A 20,529-nucleotide genomic window follows, 5' to 3' on the forward strand; every position below is an offset into this window, starting at 1 on the left:
CCACAGACTCCAGTCCACAGCACTGGACACAGACACAACACTGGGAGGAAGGGGGGCCATGCATTCTGTACGCAGGAGCGGCGCCGTGCACACCAGTGTGTGCAATTAGTCCACTTCTGAAATGGAGTGTGTGTCATAATGAGTGTGTGTCATAATGAGTGTGTGTCATAATGAGTGTGTGTGATAATGGAAGCCAGTTTAGTAGGAAGGGAAACAAAGGTTTAAATAAGCCGGCTACCTCGTTTGTTGTGGACCAAGGGTAGGTGATAATTAAAGACCGGGGGGGGCGTCTGTGAGGGGGGTTTCTCAGTGGGAGGATATTCATGGGGGTGTTAGGTGTGTGTCACAGTCTGCAGGGGTTGGATCTGGACCACAGATCTCTGCAGTCTTTTTCAAAATGGACATAAAAGTTTGAATCGTTCAAGGGAACTGGTCCAGAATCATCCCTGAGGGCGCTTCAGAATGGGGGGGGGGCTCTTTGGTTGACCTTGGCAGCTTCTCCTGGCGGGTTTGCAGCTCAGCGTCGGCCACAGCAGGAGTGAACTGTTGACAGGTCCCAGTTTGCGGCTGAAGGAAACTTTTTTCCGGTCTCTTACAGCCGTTTGGCTCTGATAACAGGGAAGCCATGGGGGGTGGTGGGGGGGGTGGTGGGGGGGGTGGTGGGGGGGGGGGGGAGTCAAAATCCGGCAGTGGAGGGTAATTATGGTGGTGGCCAAGTGCAAGTTGATACAGGGGATTCCTCTGCTGCCTAAACATGTGGTCAGAACACAGACGCCTCTTTTTACGCCCTTAATTCCATCACTTGTGCTTAATGTCTGTCCTCATTTGGACTGGACCCCACCCTATTGTTGGACCGATCTTTGGGTACCAAGGCTTTGCCTTCCAGCTGGGGGTGTGGGGAGGACTAATCAATAAGTGAATCAACAATGCAGTGGCAGAGGAGCTCTGGAAATTGTCCAAGTCCCACCCTAAAGGACCCCATTCCATTCACTACACCTCCTCACTATTGATCTGAAGGAGGTAAAAAAAAAGGACACTTTTGATGAATTGATTTCATCACAAAGGTACGTTGAAGGCCGCCGCCGTTCATCTTCATTACCCAAACCTCTGTCTGTCTTAAAAGGCTTCAGTGAGGGTTTTTTGCTTCTGCTGGAGCGAAGCAGAGAAGGTAAGAAAGGAGATAAACACTGCAGATTTCGAGCTGTCGCATCCTCCAAGAAAGCGGAGGTGCTGAGCCGCGGTGCCACACTGACCTCTAGCGGTCACCTACGGTATCGACACTACAGATAAACGCGTTTGTGTGTGTGTATGTGTGTGTGAGAAAGAGACAGAGAGCGACAACAGCAGCATCAGTGATGGAATCACTCACTAACTCAACTGGTCTCTGGTCTGCAATATAAACCAAACACTAGCCACAAAGCGGGTCCACTATTGCATTTTAAAAGCCGTTATTGTTCAGCTGCTCCTCATCCGCTCAGACCAAGGTTATTGTTGCCATGGAGCTGGCTGGGAGCTTATTAGTGACATACTGTATTTCGCACTTGCTTAAATCTTGTCAAAGCAGTTAACAGTTACAATCAAATGGGCACTGGGACCACTATAAGGTTAAATACTTGATCTGATTTTAAAGTGTTGAATAAAAGTGAAAATGGTGCTGGCCCTTTGCACTGATTACAGTTTTGCCGCATTTTTAAAAGTCTCTTGTACCATCTGAGGAACTACTAAAGGTTAATTGAACGTCTCAGCCTGCCGGTGACGGCCAAAAGGAGCAGGAATAAAGACCCACTCACAATAACGGGGGCCTTCACCATGGTGAGAACCCCCTGCTGGCTCCCACTTCCTGAACCTGAAGGTTGGCACGCTGAGACTCAAAAGGTTCAGGTTCAGTTTGTGATATGCCTGTTGGGGGGCCAGAACAAAAGTAGTTGGAAGCAAGTTTCAGTTAGAATGACAGGAATGCAGGCTCGTTACCTAAAGGCACCACAGTTCTGAGACCTCAGTGTTATTACAGAGAACTATTACAAGGTCGGGGCAAATCAAGGGTTAAAAAGCCCTCCGACACCAGTTGGGGTCTTAATTTCTTCCTGCAGCCGCCAGAACCTGCCTGAACTCCCACTTCGGCCCTTTGGATGGCTATTTGCGATTGTCTTCCCAACATAGGAATTATTCCACGGCATATTTGCCCTATCAGCTGAAGGTTGATGTATGTGTTTAAAGCTGAGAGAAAAGCCTCGATTTATTACGAATTAAAGTATCATTCTCGCTGTTTTTGTTTGAATAAACGAGCTTGTTACTGTAACAGGTTCAGATACTGATGTTAGACCGTTTAATGACCTAATTATTCAACTAAATTCTGCTCATTCTAGACGTAATTCCAGTTATTTATGATTCGGAACAAATTGGATATGTAATTAATGGAATGCTGGTATTAGACCAGGACTGGGATGGACTTTTCTCAGTATACTGTGTGTGCAACATGGCCTTATTTAGGATTTAGACAATAAACGGGGTAAAAAAAATCTGATGCACCTTCAAATTTTATTCAACATCACAACTGCTGTAGTTGACATTTGGTCTGAGAGAACAGACTCTGGATTTCTATTAAGTCTCAACATAAAAACCCACTACAAGTTTGAAATGAACAAGAGACAAGAATAGTAAAACATGGCTACAGGCCTGCATGCACAGAACGATGGAGTATACGGACTCGTTCTCCTCCGGGCGAGCGCTGCACAAACCGATCGGCAGCTACCGTGGAAACGGTAGGCGGGGATCGCAGTTTTTTGTTTTTCGTACAGCTTTTCTGAAACCAGTAGCGCGCGGTCTGGCGTATATCACAGACGTGTTGGGCAGCATCATCGACAAATCCATCCATTAAAAAGGCACAATCCCATCCTCAACAGTCACCCAGCACAAGCTCAGGGAATCATACAGGCTGAAGTCATCTACAACTACACACTAGAAGTCCCATGGTTGCATCCAACAAAGTGCTCTGTGGATAGATGGTGTAGCAGCAACGTGAGTTAAGAGAACATCAAATCAACCGAGGCGACGGCACACGAGCACGAGTCTGTAAAGCAGTCTTACTTTCCACTGGTCCTGGGTCAGAAAACAGTCCTAAAAGTATGTTTCAAACAGAGAAAGCATGTTTATTTCAAACTAAAACAGTGTGTACCCAACATCACAACATCCAACTATTCTTTTTCTTCTCCCCAAGGTTTAATTTAATGTTGATGTTCGCAGTGTACGTGGAAAAAAAAAAAGACAGACATTCATTTAGGGGATCCTTTTTTTTTTCTTTAAATGTTTATAGCGACCGGGGCTAATTTGCTGCTTTCAACTGGGAGCGTTGGAGGACACCACGGAAGCATTCACTGAACTTTGCAGCGGCACTGCAGAGGAAATGGAGCCAGAAATGGGCCGAGCAACTAACGTTTTCAAGTATTTTGTGCGTCTGTATTCAGTCCAGCCAGGATTCCTGACCCGCTTCCATAGGAAGGGCAAAGCTAATTTTTCCCCCAAAACACAAGTGAAAACATTTTGGTAGGCCATTATATAAAATTAGTCATGCTAAGAATAATTAAAACGGGTGAGTTGGCGTCACAACTTAAAAAAGGAAAAAAGAAAAGTAAACACAAAGAAAATAGTCTAGCAATTAATCGGCTAAAGATACTTCTATTAAGTAACTGGTATTGGTGAGAGATAAAATAATCTGTTATTGGTTGACAGACAATAACTGGTGTGAGTCAGTAGTCACCATGTCCCGTGTGGTGGTGGTTTGCTGACATGAGTACAGAGAAGAAGAGACAACTTTACAAAATGATCTTTTACCTACTGAGTGATGATTATGTCCCCTCAGTGTCTGTGACAGAGTCTAGCACTGGCTGACTTGTAGAGTCCTCCATTGGTTCACTCTGATCACTGTCTACATCCTTAGCAAAGGCAAAAGGCCGCTCCTGCTGCTCTGCTTCGCTAGCGGGACGCAGAGAACCGGGGGAGGATTCTGGGGTGGAGGGCTCGGGCGTGCTAATGTCAATCCCGGGGCCGTTGACCCACTGGTGCTGGGGCGTGGGGGACTGCTCCGGAGCGCCCTCTTTATTCTTCTGTGGGCTTTGCTGCTCCTCCAGAGAGCATGGCGAGTCTTGAGGGGGGGTTGCGGCTTGCGTGAAGGCCACGGGTGCATCCTGGCACGGGGCCTCGTACGGCGGGGAGCTTTCGCTGGGGGTTTTGCTCTCTGGAGAGCTGGCGAGTTTGGAGGGGCACTGAGTTGCGGCCTGGGGACTTTCAGTTTGTGGAGAGGATTCCGAACGGAACAAAGGCTCCGTCTCAGCGCGGGCCTCGCTGGTCGGGCTCTTGTTCTCAGAGAAGGGGTGGGGCGGAGGCGACGACTGGGGCGGGGGGGTCTCGGCCGGGGCGGGGCTTTCTGACTTAGGCACAGGTGCAACCGTCTGGCTCTGTGATGTGGGAGGAGGCTTGAGCGTCGCCTGGGGTGGCGGCTGGTTCAGGCCATGCAGGGGGAGCTTGTTCTGAGCTTGAGAGAGGAGGGGAGACTGGAACCTCTGAAGCTGGAGGTTCATTTTGAGCGGAGCCAGCAGTTTGCCCTGGTTCAGGGTCAGGTTGGGATTAAGAGGTGGAGTTGGAAGCAAAGGTGTAGGCAGAGGTAGGAGAGGCGCCCAGCTCCCATGGTCCCTCTCGCGGTCTCGCTCTTTGTCGCGGTCTGCGTCGCGGTCGTGCTCTTTCCGGTCCCTGTCCCGGTCCCGGTCCCTGTCCCGGCCTCGATCCCTGTCCCTCTCCCTGCTGTGACGGCTACCGTTCATGTCTCTCCTGAAGTCAAAATCTCTTTCATCTCTGTCTCTTTGCCTGTCCCATGGACGTCTTCGCTCATCCAGGTCTTGATGCCGTTCGCTGTCAAAAGCTGCGTTGGCACCTCCGGTGCGGTTCCAGGCTTGTGGTCCTCCCACACCTCCATGATTACCGGAGCCTCCAGCTACCCCACTCGTGGCCGCGGGATGGCTGTCAAAACGACTGGAGAAGTTCTGCCCCGGCGTAGAACGCTCTTCCTGGAAGCCTTTTGGACCGCCTGGGGTCTGCAGCCCCCCTCGGGTGCCATCTCTCTCATCGAAGTCCCCTCTGATCTGATTCCAGCGAGTATCAGGGGTGAAACCAGCAAGAGCCTGCAGGCGTCCTACAAGGCTGGTTCTGGCCGGCTGCGTTCCCGGGGTCTGAAGCAACGGAGGTCTGCCTCCGCTACCAAGAAGAGGCTCCCTATGCTCTCGTGGGGGGGTCCTCAGCAGGCCCGTGCTGGGTTTTTCCATTGGGGGGAAGCGGTAGTCCTGGTCTTTGCCCTCATCGGCCCCAGACGGTGGCTCGTCCTCTACCTTCGATAAATTATCGCTGGGAAGGGTGGGGGGCTTGCTGAAAGGGTCCAAAGGGAAAGGAGCTCTGGCCCGAGCCTGAGCTTGGAGGGCGCTGTCGAGGAGGCTGGCACCCTGCTGGGCAGGGCCCGGCTGCATCAGGAGAGGAAAGCGGCCAGCAGCCCCGGACTGAAGAAGATTAGCTCGCACGTCCAGAGGCATAAGGCCTGGCATTCTCTGTCCGGCCAAACCAGGCTGATGCAACGGGTGTGCAAGGGAGGCAGAGGGATGCATGCCAAGGAGACCCATCCCGCTGCGGACCGCATTCTGCATGCCTAAAGAACCCCACAATGACAACAGTCAGTGCCAAGTGTCCTTTGCTGAGCGCGGTTTCACACATCAGGAAGACGGAACCTTGCTCACCTTGCAGAGTGAGCTCAGCGGCGTCCACGCTCTCAGCAGCCTGCGCCGGTTTGTCACCGGACGCTTGCTGACTTTGCACCCCGACGGGATTGAACATCCCCGCTCCCGGAATGGCCGAGGCCATGAAGCTGCCAGGGAGAGCGGTGGTGGGAGGAATCATGGCCCCGAACGGCGACTCCTTCACCACATCCTGACTGGTGGCTCCTGAAGGCTGCACCAGAGCTGCGGGGGGTCGGCAAAGGACAAAAGACAATTCAACCCGAGTCGTGCGTCCCAAACGTGTGTTGCGTCTATTAAGAGATGTCAAAAACCCTTACAAGTAGTAGCTGAGGGCATGCCTCCCCCCTGTGCTGCCTGCATGTACCCTGCAAAGTTGAAAAGGGTTTGAATGGTTCTCAAGTTTGATAAACCTTTGCTCGTTCATTGTTCCGCTGAATCTGCCTACCAGGGGGAGGTTGTGATGCGTTAAAGCCAGGTCTGATGAAGGGTGGTGGCCCATAGCCTGGTGGAGGTATACCCATGGAGACAGGGAAGGCAGGAGGTACTAAGCCCACTGCGCTGGGAACAGCCTGGGCGACAGGGAGCTGGGGGGGGATAGAAAGTGTGGGTCATTCTTTTATAAGAGAAAGCTTTGGACAAATCTTGAGTGTGCTTTTAGTACCTGCACAGGCATCATAGTGACCTGCTGATTAAAGGTCTCAGGCTGGCTGTTGGCCGCAGCTGCACTTTCAGCACTCAACTGCTGGCTTATAACATCCTTGGCTTGTTCAGCAATTTTTACTGCTTCCCATTCTGCAAAAGCACCAAAAACGATCAATCTCTGGAATTTATCAGCCGTTAGCCGAGTGCGGATACAAATATAAAACTAATTATTGAAGTAATGCAGTTGGAAATAAATCAGCTATGCTATTTATAATTAACTAAACACGATTCCTGACTCCTTTTCCAAACAAAGAGGTGTGTAGCGTGTTTTTATACCATCGTTGACGGTCTCCTGATCTATGATTCCTCCTTCAGCAAAGCCATCCAGGTCGTCCACCTTCACCTTCTCCCAGGGGATGTATGTGACCCCCAGGTCCACGTCCCAAAATTGCTTGTACTCTTGCTTTACTCCTTTGTTGAGAGCCCAGGCAATCTAAATGAAATAAATACAAGAGGATTTACTCAAATCTGGGGAGTGTTTTCATCTTTATTAGTATCCACTGTCATAAGATGCCAATGCAGCTGTTTAGAAGAGTTATGCCCACCTTAATGACCTTTGAGCCGATCTTAAAGGAGCCGGTGCTCAGTTTCTGACGTGCACGGTACGCGTCCTGTCTGTGCACCATACAGATGTAAGCACAGCCTCTGGGGGGGATCATCTGCAGGCATCACAATACAGATTATGATCAAGCAAAGCTCTCGCTCTTTCAGTGGTCCTACCAATCAAGGCGCAGGTCAAATGTTTCACATCCAGAGAAATAAAGTTATAAAAAAAATAAAAACATCCAAATGTCTAATCAGTGAAACCCAAAGTTAATTCCCAACCTAATACTAGCTGGTGAAAAGGAGACGAACATTAAAAAAAGACTCACAAATAAAGAAGAGTGTGTTCAGAGAAAGGAGATCTACTCACGTTAATAGACTCGATCTGGCCAAACTCTTCAAATAAGTTGGTGAGATCTTGCTGAGTGGCCTTTTTGTCCACCTGGCCCACCCACAGAGTGGTGCTGCACACTGAAGAGGGTTGGAGGAAACAATCATCAGCCTTCACATGAGCAGTGAAGAGAAAAGGAAAAGGAAGGTTCTCCAACGACCAGCTTCCACCTACCGCTCAGAGTCCTCGATCTGATCGGAGGCAGCCCTTTCTTTTGCCGTTCCTTTTCCCGCTCCCGTGCGCGCCGTTCGCTGGAGTAAGACCTGGAAGATTTTCTCTTGCGGTCTCTAGAGCGTGAGCGCGACCTCTTGCGGTGCTTCCGCTTCCGTGAGCCAGAGCGCGACCTGGACCGCCTCCTCTTTGGAGACCTACAGAATGTGTGTTTTTACACACTTTTTTTTTGCATTTTTGCTGTTTTTTAAATATTTTTTGATGCATCAAAGGGAACTTACCGGGAACGCGACCTTGAATGTGTTCTGGAGCGTGCGCTCATCGTTTTCTTTTCATCAGCTTCAAAGTTCTCCTCCTCCAGGCCATCGGGACCTTCGTCCAGATCCATATCCTACAACAGTGCAGCCATTAAACCGCGTCTCTATATGTGCTTCTTCTCAGTCCTTCTGCTTTTTTCCGAGCCGCCAATCAAGCGTACCTGCTGTTGGTTGTCTATGGAGTCATCCAGTTTGTTATCAGTCTCAGGAAGCTGCGCTTGGCTGCTGTTCTGCGTGGATGCGACACAATTATCTGGGCCAAACAGTGAGTCCTGCCCTTCAATAGAAATGGTCTGTAAGAAGGAAAAGAACATGGCGTTAAGTAGGAAGACCAAAAGCACTCTGAGAAGCAGATGTGGGAACATTTGCTGGAACTACCTTCTGCTGGTGCTGTTGATGCTCCAGAAGCTGCTTCTGAAACTGCTCCAGGTTCTGCTGCTGTAACTGCTCAGCCAGCTGATGGAAGAGAGAGCTATTGATGGGCTCTGAAACCATGGGTCTGAAAGGAGTCAACAAGCCCATTAGAACAGAGGAGCCGGCAGCTGAGCCGGTCTGGCTCATTCACATTCTGGAACAAGACACGGAACAAAGTAAACTCACAGCTGAGATGACGAGGAGTCCTTCTTTGCTTCCTCGTTGCGTTCGGAGTCGGTCCCAAAATCAAAAGGGCCGAGCAGTTTCTAGAAACGCAACACAACACATTAGAGGCTCCGGACGCAGCGAAGGGACTGAAGCGGTGTCTGCAGCGTTACCTTATTAAAGGAGGAGACCCTCTGCTCCAGAGGATTGAGGCTGTTGGCAGTGGCTGCAGCAGTGAGCTGAGCCGTGAGAGCTTGTAACTGCACCACCAGGCCGGCGTCCAAGGCCTGCAGCAGGGACGGCTGGGGCTTCTGCTGCTGCAACTGCAGGCTCTGCACCAGCTGCTGCAACTGCAAGTGACACCAGCGCCCTCATTTATTACACCCGCTGCCGCACAGCCAGGGAACTATGGGATATTTGGATTCATTAGCAGGACTGAAATGTTTGGTTGTAATTATTTTTGTATTAACCTGTTGTCCCTGGGGGCTCTGCAGGATCTGCGCTACAGCTGCAACCGTGTCAGTGTTGTTGATCTGAGACGCCCAATCAGGTAGACCTTGGACTATATTAGCCGGAGTGGCTGGGGTCGCCGGGGTCCCTGCGCAAACACACAGTGGCGTTATGTTAAAGAGCCCCGAGGTGAACTGGAGCGGGATCGAGGTCTTTTCCTTCATCTGTGTGGACCGACCAGGTGTAGTGTTGTTGACTTGGGCGGCACTGCCGGGCATAACTGGCGTGACACTTGGAGGAGGAATCCCAGCTGCCAGGTCCAACAGAGGCTGGATGATGTCGCTCTTAAAAACAGCGTTCTTTTGCCACAGGTTCAGGACTCGCACTATCTTGCTCTAAAGTCAAACAAAAAAAGAGCCAATGTCGAACTTCCCCTTTGAAAACGTGTCATTTCTTTGTCATTTGTCTCCGTACCTTGTCATCCGAAGGGCAGCGGTACAGATGCTGGAATGTTGCAATGATATTCTTGCTGAATCTGGGTGCAAAAACATCCTTCTCTGCACCAAACTGGTGCCTGGACTGTCTGACGATGGAGTCGATGACATACAGCCCAGGAACTTTGTATTCTGGTTTGCACTGTTTCCAGGGAATAAAACAGAGGGCGGGCGTGAGAACAAGGCGCTCCTCAGGGCCGCGCTCGTGCTGACCGAAGCAGAAAATGAAGATTTTGGACTGATTGAATGTCTCACCTTCTGTATGAACTTCTCCACACTCTGGACAACATGCTTGTAGAACTGAAACAAAAATGCAAAGTAAACTTACTAATAAAGCAGGGGAGTAAATTAAAGTTAATTCTATGGACAAAACACAACCTATGCAATTATTAAATAAAACTTTATGTCACATCATCAATTTAAAGTCTGTTTTTCTCCTCATTTACTCCTCTGATAAGATTCAACCCAACAAATGCGGCTCCGAACACTATTCAGCAAACAAATATACAATTATTTAAATGTTTGACACGTGTCCTAAACTCTTAAAACACAGTGGTCACCACAAATCCAAGTTACATGTGTAAGAATGAAGAATTAAGGTTTAAAATTCATTGTAAAAAATAGAATGTGTGGCTTGCATTGGCTGAAACACACGAGAGGATTTTGTAGAAAATTCCACAATTTCTATGCCTGAATTGGGGATTTTGGTGTGATTCTTTGCCTAACTTTCAAGCCTATGGCGTTATTTTACTGCTCCAGAGTGAGTGGAACCAGTCTGCAGCCGCCTCACATCTGTCCGACCCGACAGTTGCAGCCAATCAGAGTGGAGAAGGAAGTGAGCGCATGTCGCGTCCAGCTCAGAATATTCATTTATTTCCACATACAGGAGCAGATCAGAATTCTTCCACCAGCAGCAGTGTTTATTCAACAGGTTTATGAAAATAAAAGTTAGAATTTGTCTCCAGCCTAAGAAAAATCCCCTCAGAGGGAGTGATACGTTCATGAAAAGATTTTAATTTATATGCTAATATTAGTCAAAGATGCAGCTTTGCAAAATAAAGTCCAGAGGTCTTCGTGTGCCTGTACAAATGCATTATTACTGTTGGACTCATTTATTTTATTTGGCTGATCTTTTAATAGTATTCATTTACAAAGATTTTTCTGCATAACTGGAAATCTGTTTGTGTCCAATAACTCAAACTCGACAGTCTATGCAGGAAGACTTTGATGAAATTTAGCTTCTGCATGACAAACTTCCCAAACTGCTGCTGGACTGGATTCCTTTAGTCAAAATCAAACAATAATAGTCACAACCCAAAGCTGCAGCAGAAGCTGTTCACGCCGTATTCACAGAACTTATTTATGGATCACAATCTGCTGCCAATGTTCACAGAATTAGAGCAAGAAGAAGGAAAGAATGTGAGAGGCTGAGAGCAAAAGAGCAGAGACTAAAGAGAAAGCAGATTTATGACCGAGGCATTAGATCAATGCACTGATCAGGCCCAGGAATCGGACCAAAACAACCCCGGACAGACAGAAAGGTTGCGCCACTGCTTACATTTAAAGCTTTTCCACTCCACATTTTTGAGAATTAAATCCTCAACACCACCTTACAACACCACCAAAGGGGGCATACAAAGCCCCCCCGCATTGATCTTTTAGTTTGTCATGTGATACAAAAGAGGTTTACAATAGAGAATATTTAATACCAGCTTACGACCACTGATTAGGAATCATCACCCATGACTACATAAAAAGGAGACAGCAGAACTATCAGCACCCATCAGAAACATGTGAGGACTTTAAACAAGCAAAAAGAACCAGAACAAAAAGGACACCTCCGTTTTTTAAAATAAGAGGCAGAGAATATTTCTATCTTTACATATTTATAGACCCAGAGATGAACAGTTAATAATACTGTAAATGTGGTCATAAAAACTAAAATACAAACTGATAAAGGTTTAGTACTCTCATGCTTCTCTTATGTATAAAACCAACAATAATAAATAATAAAGTTCCAAATAGGGTAAATCCATGTGTTAAACGAGCGGCGGTAGTTCGAACCCTTAATGATCCTGAGCTTGTGACTCTTCATGTGAAGCTCGTGTTTCTTTCAGTTTCAACAGCCTTTTTAGTTGGTTAAATTGTGAACAGTATTTAAACATTCAAAAAGAAATAAACACTTTGTTCTAAATCCAGGACAAAGGTAGAGCTGCATAAATTGCACTGTAAATCAACATTTATTTTAAAATAGTTATTTTTGTATTTATTCTCATGAGGAGCTTTGAAATATCATAATATATAAATATAATAATCACAACAGAATTGACTAAAGGTGCCTTTTATATTCACATTTCTTGGACAGGTAAGATGAAGTAAACGTCCCTGAAACTACCACGAGCATCAAAATGAAGAATAGAAGCGTTAAATTCTTTGCTTTCTCGGCAGCTGGATGTTTGCTGCGTTAAAGAGGTGACGCTCCTGAAGACAGGGAACATCCCAGTCCAGGAGCACTGCGCCCTGGGACAGTGGACCGATGGTGATTCTCTGATCTGTCCATCAGGACGAGTCTGCTGACAGCCTGGCCCTAAATGAGGCAGCTTCAGCTTCAGCGTCAGCAGCATTATGGAGAGCTGTAGGTACTGGAAAGGGCTTTTATTTCAAATATTTTTGAGGTGCAGCGGTGCTACAATCTTCCTGCTGTGATCTGCTTTATCACTGCTTCCGTCAATAACAAACCTGGACGCTCATGTAGGAAGGAATCTGAAATTATTCAAATCATTTGTTTATGTTCTTATCATATTTATTGAGGTTTATCTGGATTATTTACCACCCCATCACCTCAAATACTGATCATTACCAGCTACCAAACATGGGGGGAAAAGGAGGGGAAAACAGGTGAGTAATCTGAGGACTGGATTACTCAATGATCATGTGGATAATGATGGCCACTTGGCTTTAGTTCATTTCAACTAAAGCCATAATTCCAAAGAATTTCCCTGCTGAAAATGGAAAACTGGTAAAAAAAAAACCCCAAAAACCCTGTGTTCTATGGCCAAACCAACCAGCGTCCAGCATGGAAACGCTCCCAGAAAAGCATCTATGTGCTCGGGAGGGTGTTGAGACGTAAGAGATGACATCATAGACCGCCCTTCCTGTGAATGTCTTCATGGGCCACCGGCTGATGCTAAACCATGCTTCCGTTAAGCAGCCGTTAGCGCTGGTGCACCTTAAAGCTGTTCCAGTGAGTATAAGACTCCTGGAGGGGGCGGAGGCTGCAGGAAGCTGAGCAACAATACGTCCTTATTGCGGTTTGTCACCTTTGCTTGTTTAAAAAATCAGCTGTGGTGATCAGAGCCGTCTGGAGGTATCGGAAAGGAGAAATGACTCAATCAGTGCAGAAAAACACTGTTTTGCAGCCCATTTTACCGACAAAAGCTCAGGTGACTAAATAAAAAAAAGCCCTGCAACAATTAGTGCCAAAATTGGTCATGAGCACATGATCATCAAACAAGGCTTAAAGATCTCCATCTGCCTTGTTCTGGGAAACACAGGTTTAGTTGCCTTTTTTTTAAGTTGATTTGATTTGTTTTTATGCCAAATGCTTAATGCTGGAAACTTAAATGGGCTTCCAGTTCAAGGAAAATGACGTCCTTGAGCAAAACTCGGCCTCTAGACTCCACTGAATGTGTCCGTCCCATCAAAACTGACTGAATCAACACCATTAAAGGAGAAAGAAACGAGCAATTCGCACGTGCAGCTCAAAGAAAGCTGGAAAACCTGATACTCTTCTAGATAAGTACAGCTACATTTAAACTAGTCTATCTGTTTAAACACATGGGCGGGTTTAAACACAATAAAACGGACACCCCAGCGCATCAACACGGTGGCTCTGAACGTCTCTCCGCCACCAGCATCGTCTCTCCGTATATCCTTCCTCGTTCTTCTGATGATCGACCCACTCTCGTGCACATCAGAGGGACAGAGAAGCCACCTCGTCATGGCCCTCAACGTGCAGGACATCAGTAAACGTATATATGCTGAGATCAATGTATGAGTGTTACAGATTAAACCAGGGGTGTCCAAACTACGGCCCGCGGGCCAACTGTGGCCCTTCGTCTATTTTTAATTGGCCAGCAAGACATTTTATAAATAGAATATGGCCCGTACTTCAACTTTTGCTTGAGTGTATTAGACTTCTTAGTTTTAACACCAGGGGAAGCTACTGTTGGCATCAAGGCAGTTACTCCACCAAAAAGGAAAACCCTGCTTTTGCGCATCACTTTGTAATAAGCGTTTTTCTGGTTAACACACAGTGTACACACCGCTGTGTACAGTGCACACACTGCACACACAAAAGCAGCTCATCTCATCTGATGCAGATTTGGTCTTTGATCAAGTGACATTTGTCCGGATTTTTGGCACGAGTGGCGTCAGATCAGGACCACAGCTTGATGGCCCGATTTACATACCCAGCTGATACTCACCAGAATAATTTGCTAAATTTATACGCACGTCCAGTTCAGTCTGTTAATGTTGATAACCATTTCAAGTGAACGTTATTAGGTGTGCTCCTAAGCCTAATAACTTAAATAACAAGCTTGAAATCTACCAGTTCCATTTTATTGTTTTTTCTCTGTACTGTAAATCTTCTAAGAAGAAATCTGAGGCTGCTGTTCTGGGAATGAGCTACCAAAGCTTTTTCTGAATAACTCAATAAAGATCCATTTATGGAAAGCTGTGATGAAGGCAGTCTTGTCTTTAATTATATTCAACAATATAACATATTTGACCACTTTTAATTGATTTTTCTGACTTTAATACACTAAAGTTAAGGCTATATACCTAATTTCTAGTAAGTGGCCCAGCCCCTCCTATATTTTTATGTATTTGGCCCTCGGTGAAAAAAGTTTGGACACCCCTGGATTAAACCTACACGTGGGATCATGTGACCCCCCCCCACGACAACAGTACATGACAGCGCCGTGCACCAGAACACAAGACAGATGTGCAGCACCTCCAGAGCAACCATCTCAAGCCCGCGCCAAGCTCAGCATTAACAAGCATCTGAACGTGCCTGGCCGAAGCCCTGCTGGTGTGTGTGTGTGTATGTGGGAATAAATGATTTTACTCTTCTTCCATCTATCTTGTGAAACAGCCCATACTCCTACCTAAGCTGGTTAGGGATTATCTCTGTGTAACTCTCGCCACCCCATCCTCCTGCTTCACATTCAGTGCTTTGGGGGCGCTGCTGAGGGAAGGGGAAAAGGCTGTTATTGACAGAGCAACACAAGTGGACAAATGAAAACACGTTCATTGAAGGACGACACGGAACAGAGAAGAGCTGTCCTGAACGTCACAAGTCCATCTCGGATACAGGTGTGTTGGACTTTTCTGATAATAAGGTCAGTTATTGCTAGAAACTTGTGAATGAGCGTTTTAACAAATCAACAAAAACATCTTTATTGGAGACAACTATAAATTAGCTAAAAGCTGATAAAAAAAATTAAAATAAAATCACTTTATCATCCTCCTGCAACATTTATTATCAGGTCACTACTTAGAAAGAGTTTAGGGTTTAAGAATTGTGTAGCTGACTACTGACATCATTGACTTCTTTAACCCCCATTGTCCGCTATGAAGGCGGCCATGTTTGTAGTCCCATCAAAGGGGAGAAGCTACCGAGTGGAATGAGAGCAAACATTCTGTGGACTACAATTCCCAGCTGACATAGAATCCGTGTGTTTTGACGTTTTCCAGAATAATCGAGGCTTAAAGGGTTAATTAGCTAGCTGTGTTTGGTTGGTTGCACGAGCAGCAACACAACCAAAGTATCAACCTTTAATCTGTCGAATAACTGCGTCTGGAATGTCGTTATCGCGACCGGTGGTCATTCTCGTCTTTCTACCTGTGCCGGCTGCACCAGACATCCACAACAGACACGTTAAAGCGCTAAACACACATTAGATGAGCCTGTTATAGATGGAGGCTGCCTCTATGTAATCCAGTACATTCTCAGAAAACAACCTTTATTGACAATGGACTGTAAATGACAATGGACTGTAAAGACGGGATAAACCAGATGGTACAAACTACACAGAAGTCCACAGTATACCAAGAGGCGAAAGAAGTTGTTCACAAATCACTTGATCACATCGAGTGTGTGTTTGCGTGTGAGATAGACACCTAATATTTGAATTATCTCTCAGGCCTTTTGAGGGAAAAGCACCGTTAATCACAAACTAAGTGGACAACAGGCCGTTTACTACAGCTGCGCCAGGTTTTTAGTCACTAAAGCAAGAAGAAACAAGCTGGTTTTAAAGTCCCTTTTGTACATCGTCATAAATATTTTATTCTACACACCGTCGTTACTACATTGTAATGATGGCACCCTCTTGTCCTAACCATAGACAAGCGCAGGACAGATGTTAGAGAGATCAACAAACGTAGCCACGGTCATCCGAATAGAGCCGCAGATCAAGAAAACCCAGCCAATAAACATATTTTACCATGTGCTGCCATCACGTTCCTCTAACGCCACTAACTGCTGCTCAGTTCCTACAAAAACCAAGAGCAAAACATGGAAACCACTGGACGCGTCCTGTCCAAGGGACACAAGCACCTACCAAGCTTGGAGTAGTCTAACGTCCACCTGTGCTTATTGTTGACCAACATGACATTCGATTACCCTGAGCTCCCTCTCAGCTCTGATCGGAGGCAGAAACTCAGACATTACAGAGAAAACTGGCAGAATAAAGGGCCTCATTTTGTTGTTGCCTGGTTACTATAGATAATAAGAAGACCAAGAAGAGCGCCACGGTGGCAAAGCTGTAATAACGCACAGGACAGGCTTCTGCAGCTCTTGTTAAAGTCTCCTCAGCAGGAAGAGCGAACAGAATCAACTCCGACAAATCTTTAAGTCAAGATATTAAAAAAATAAATAAATAAATATACTAGATATCAGAATATTCACTCTGGGGCCACTTAAGGCTGCTTAAATTCACATTTTAGCACGATTTGTGTGTCACACGACCAAACTATTGAGACCCTACAATCCACATGGCGCCAACTTAAAAAAGTTCACGTGAAAACCATTGAGAAGTTTATGTCCAGGAATATTGGGGAGGATGATTTGGGATCCCGTCTTACTTTTATTGATAGATTTACAGCGAGAGAACAGAGCCACGTGTTGGCGTTTCTATCTAATGAGAGTTTTCTTCTGCTGGATCACCCCCCAAAGACTAATGAATATTTAATTGGACAGACGTGATTACGCTTGAGAGCAAGGTTACGGGTGAAAAACTGTAATCCTGAATGTTGCTATCACTGTTTAACTGGTTACCTGCCTGCCACATTAACACTACATACTTACTTTAATAGCCTTAATTCCAGACTTGGTGATCTGGGTCATCTTGGCCTTGGAGATGGGCGGCTTGTACTCATTCAATGAGTACAACTGGGGGAAAAAAAATAAGAATACACCTTTAAATAAACATGGAATGTGCTTCCCATCACAGTCAATGTCAGTGAATGATGCCTTGCCAAATTTCCCCTACTCATTTCCATAGATCTATGTTTCAGATTTCTCACTGAGGCCTGATACTTGGCTCATCTCTTGACATTTCCCGTTGGATGTCACCATCGCAACCAATGCAGAAGCCAGAAAAACGGAGTTTTCGGGGATTAATCAAAGGATGTGGCGAGGTCAGCATCAGCCGCCTGGACCAGCGCAGTTAGCTGGGCCCCCGGTTTGAGACGCTCTTTAGCGGTTAGCCTAGCCTAGCCTAAATAGGATAATTGATGCCGATCATCTGTGGCTTCTGGGTGTTAACCCCAGAAGTCAACACTGGCACGATCCAAATTTACTGGCTTAACAAAGCGAGGGGCAAAACGAACCAATTCTGCCCACGGAGGTTTAGGTAATTGACGCGCAGGTAGCTAACCTACATGATCACGTCATTTAGCTAGCTTCAGATTTTTATCAAATGCAAATGATTGCTCACGGAGAGGCCAGCTGACATAATGTGAGCGGATTAAAAACCAAGCAAAAACGTTCTTCTTTACGGGTAGACAGTGCACAGCGAGTAGGCCGCGAACAGTTTAACCACTGTTGTGTTGCACAGACAGTGGCCTTGTGCAGCGGCTAACGTTCCGGGGCGCCTCGCTGTTGCTGCTAACGTCATTCTTTCGCTGCACAAACGTAAAGTCATTTCCACAAACCTCAATGTTAAAGGCTTTGACGGCCTCCATGGTGTTGTTTTTTCGGCTCGCAGCTGGCTGCAGTATTTACAGATATCCCCTCGCTAACCGGTTGGAGACGTGCATGCTCGACGCTGGCTGAGATGGAGGAGACTGCCAATATGGCGCATCACCTCAATAGAAATCTGCCGAGGAGCGAGCGACCCCCAGTGGACGATGGGCGACACTACAACATGGTTTAAAAAAACAACCACCCCAGCAACTGTAACTAGTCCAATATCAATTACCCTCTGGGCAAACAAGCACACTGACTCCAGGTGTGTCGTGAAATATTACATGAATGAAATTAAATATTCACTAATATGTTGAAATTCAGCAGGCAGAAGATATGCAACAAATATCGTTTGAGGGTCGGGTGGAAGGATTGATGGTCGACGGCAGTCGATACAGTTTTGGGGCAATAATACAAGGTGGGGTATTTAATGATCAAAGCCCCTTCATTCTTAGAAGTTCAGGGGTCAATGTCTCCTTATCATCATAACACTGATCCCATTCCTGTGGCCGTGTTCCGATTTGTTCAGGTGGCGTTTAAGTGTTGTTAGAATTCTTTATCTCTTAAGGTTAGGGTTCATCAGTCCTCGTTTACCTTGGGATATTTCTCTTGGCATTTCAATTCCCTTCTTTCAGTTAGTAAGTAAAAAATAAAAATCCAATTCAACCAGCAGAACCAACATTGAGATCAACATTTAATCTGTTATGGTGTTCCGTTTGGGGAAAGACACACTGTAAAACCGTTGCTGTACAAGTGTCATCACACATTTGATGCATGGCACCAATAGCAGGCTGAACTTTGTTTACCCCGAAGAAACAAAAATATAAAACGTACTGTAAAAACAGGCCTTTCTGAGCCCGTGCCAGTGGATCCACTGGTTCAATGTCAATAGTCTCAAAATATAAAACAGTATGTGCACAAGTTCAACATCTGCAAAATAATCCAATCATACAACTCAAACAGCAAAAGTAATACTAGTAAACAAACATCTCAGTATGACTGACGAATCACACTTGCTCTGGCTCCATTTAGGGGTGAAAAATACTCGGTGATCCAGAGGGTTGAAGCATAAGAGCTCAGCTGACATGGACGTGGCAGTCAGTGTTTGTGTCCACAGCCAGTGAGGGGAGTCCTCAAGTCCACGGCTCATAAACTGGTCTCCGCCACAGGAGCAGCGCTGGAGGCCACCGCAGCCTCCCCCGCCTCCCCCGCCTCTGCCTCCCCCGCCTCTGCTGCCCCCTGCTGGCTTTGCCTCGCACAGATCTCCTGCACCAGGGTCAGGTTTGCCTCCTTCCACCCTCTGAACTTGTTTGCGGTGAGCTCCGGATCCATCAGGATCTGCTCGATGGCTTGTAGATCGGCCTCCTTTGACTGAGTGAAAAGACGGGGGGGGGGATAACTCAAATTAAGTTCTTTAAAATACAGATGGGGGGGAAAAAAGCAGAAAATCAGAGGGGAAACCTGCTACGCACCTTTAAAGTGCTGTTGAGCGTCCTGATTTGGTGCAGTCTGTCATTGACGACGTGGTTTTTACAGCGTTTTATGAAGGAGGCCCTGAATTCCCTCTTTGTGGATGGTTTACGATCTCCTATAGGCGACAGGCTGGCTTCTTTCAGATGGATGTACAGCTTCTCCATCTCATCCGAGACGTTCCCGTGGTTTCCTGCAACAACACGTGCACTTTTCAGTATCACCGCTGAGACACTGCATAAATCAATATTCTTTAAACTGCTACTTCCCTGCTGCATTTATTTAATATGTGTGATATCAAACATGATATATATCAGAAACATATTTATTCTGAAGTGATCCACACTGAAGATTGCGTAAGCTACTTAATTCTAACTTATCCTAAACAGAACTAGCCTGTTTTTCTGCGAAAAAAATATGTAAACTACTAGTTTCGGTAGTTATTTTAGCAGCAAAAACAAGAACAGCCAGCTGTCTGATGGGTAGAACATTCTAAATGTAAAAACAGCCTTCCACCAATGACCTACTTTCACCATTTAACACCTCCTCTCCGGTTTAAAAGCTTAAAGAGGATGAAAGATACCGGAAAGCAGGCAGAACAGTCACGTGTTGCGTCTCCCATTAAAAAAATAATGTTAATAAAGCCAAACCCGAGGCCGATGAGGACACCCAGCCTCACCTTCTGGAGGTTCTGGAGCTGCCGTCTGGGCCCCTTCTTCCTCTGCCCCGGCGTTTTCCTCATTGGACTCGGTGTCCAGCGAGTCCGGCTGAGAGGAGCTCTCCAACACCTCCCCGTCCGCCTCCTCTGCTGCGGGTTGGTGCGAGTGCACCTGCACCGAGCACACCACGGCCGTCTCCGCGGCGACGGGAGACGCCTGCGACACCAGATCCAACCAGGACTGCCGCTGCTTGGCCAGCGAGGAGGAAGAGCTGTGCGACGTCATCGTGCTGACGGGGGAAGACAGCGACCCAGTGGTGGCGACCGGGACGGCGGGGGAGTAAGGAGGAGGAAGAGTCCCCTGAAAAAGGAAGAACACCATCACATGTTCCGTTCTGACACACCGAGTCCGAAGGCGTACCGGCGAGGCTGACCTGGTGCGTCCCACCAGGAGGTCCCTGCAGGGTCCGGTCCGTATACGGTGGGGGGGGGATTTCTGTGCTTTCCGCTTCTTCGTGGTCACTGGCTTCACTGTAACACTCTGCGGGAGGAAAGGTCAAAGGTCAGAACCCGGGCAGAGGGAGCAGAACTCGGATCAGCAGGACGGGGAGCTCACCGGCTGCAGCGTTCTGGACCGTTGGCTCGTACTGGATGGAGGCGAGGCCCAGTTTGTTCAACCAGCTTTAAAATGGGAGAGACGTTACCCAGCATGCAAACAAAAGGACG

At 46.9% G+C, this 20,529-nt stretch overlaps 2 protein-coding genes across 4 annotated transcripts in view; both read right to left on the reverse strand.

Annotated features, from left to right (window-relative positions):
• Positions 1–2,519: 2,519 nt before the first annotated feature.
• scaf8 (SR-related CTD-associated factor 8) lies at positions 2,520–17,805 on the reverse strand. 3 transcript variants are annotated; one of them, XM_057059416.1, is made up of 21 exons: positions 17,645–17,805; positions 16,797–16,880; positions 14,596–14,672; positions 9,680–9,724; positions 9,405–9,566; positions 9,169–9,325; positions 8,951–9,078; positions 8,654–8,830; positions 8,502–8,581; positions 8,280–8,400; positions 8,063–8,194; positions 7,866–7,975; positions 7,588–7,781; positions 7,393–7,493; positions 7,025–7,138; positions 6,756–6,912; positions 6,439–6,569; positions 6,223–6,361; positions 6,095–6,142; positions 5,778–5,999; positions 2,520–5,689 (listed from the first exon to the last, which is right to left on the reverse strand). In XM_057059416.1, the coding sequence occupies exons 6-21, from the start codon at positions 9,206–9,208 to the stop codon at positions 3,846–3,848; spliced, it is 3,738 nt and encodes a 1,245-aa protein (XP_056915396.1). In that variant the 5' UTR covers positions 9,209–9,325; positions 9,405–9,566; positions 9,680–9,724; positions 14,596–14,672; positions 16,797–16,880; positions 17,645–17,805; the 3' UTR covers positions 2,520–3,845. The 3 variants fall into 3 exon arrangements, with proteins under 3 accessions (XP_056915396.1, XP_056915395.1, XP_056915394.1); XM_057059415.1 differs by having other exon boundaries at positions 14,596–14,675; XM_057059414.1 differs by lacking the exon at positions 14,596–14,672.
• Positions 17,806–18,351: 546 nt separating this feature from the next.
• The window catches only part of LOC130540345 (connector enhancer of kinase suppressor of ras 3-like), a 29,817-nt gene continuing 27,639 nt past the window's right edge, over positions 18,352–20,529 (reverse strand). Inside the window, exons 21-25 of the mRNA XM_057059417.1 lie at positions 20,420–20,484; positions 20,238–20,344; positions 19,825–20,164; positions 19,148–19,338; positions 18,352–19,046 (exon numbers count right to left, since the gene is read on the reverse strand). Of these exons, the coding sequence (XP_056915397.1) occupies positions 18,822–19,046; positions 19,148–19,338; positions 19,825–20,164; positions 20,238–20,344; positions 20,420–20,484 (928 nt within the window). The 3' untranslated portion in view covers positions 18,352–18,821. The remainder of the gene's footprint in view (positions 19,047–19,147; positions 19,339–19,824; positions 20,165–20,237; positions 20,345–20,419; positions 20,485–20,529) is intronic.

The sequence above is a fragment of the Takifugu flavidus genome, chromosome 16, assembly GCF_003711565.1.
Source record: "Takifugu flavidus isolate HTHZ2018 chromosome 16, ASM371156v2, whole genome shotgun sequence".
NCBI lineage: Eukaryota > Metazoa > Chordata > Actinopteri > Tetraodontiformes > Tetraodontidae > Takifugu > Takifugu flavidus.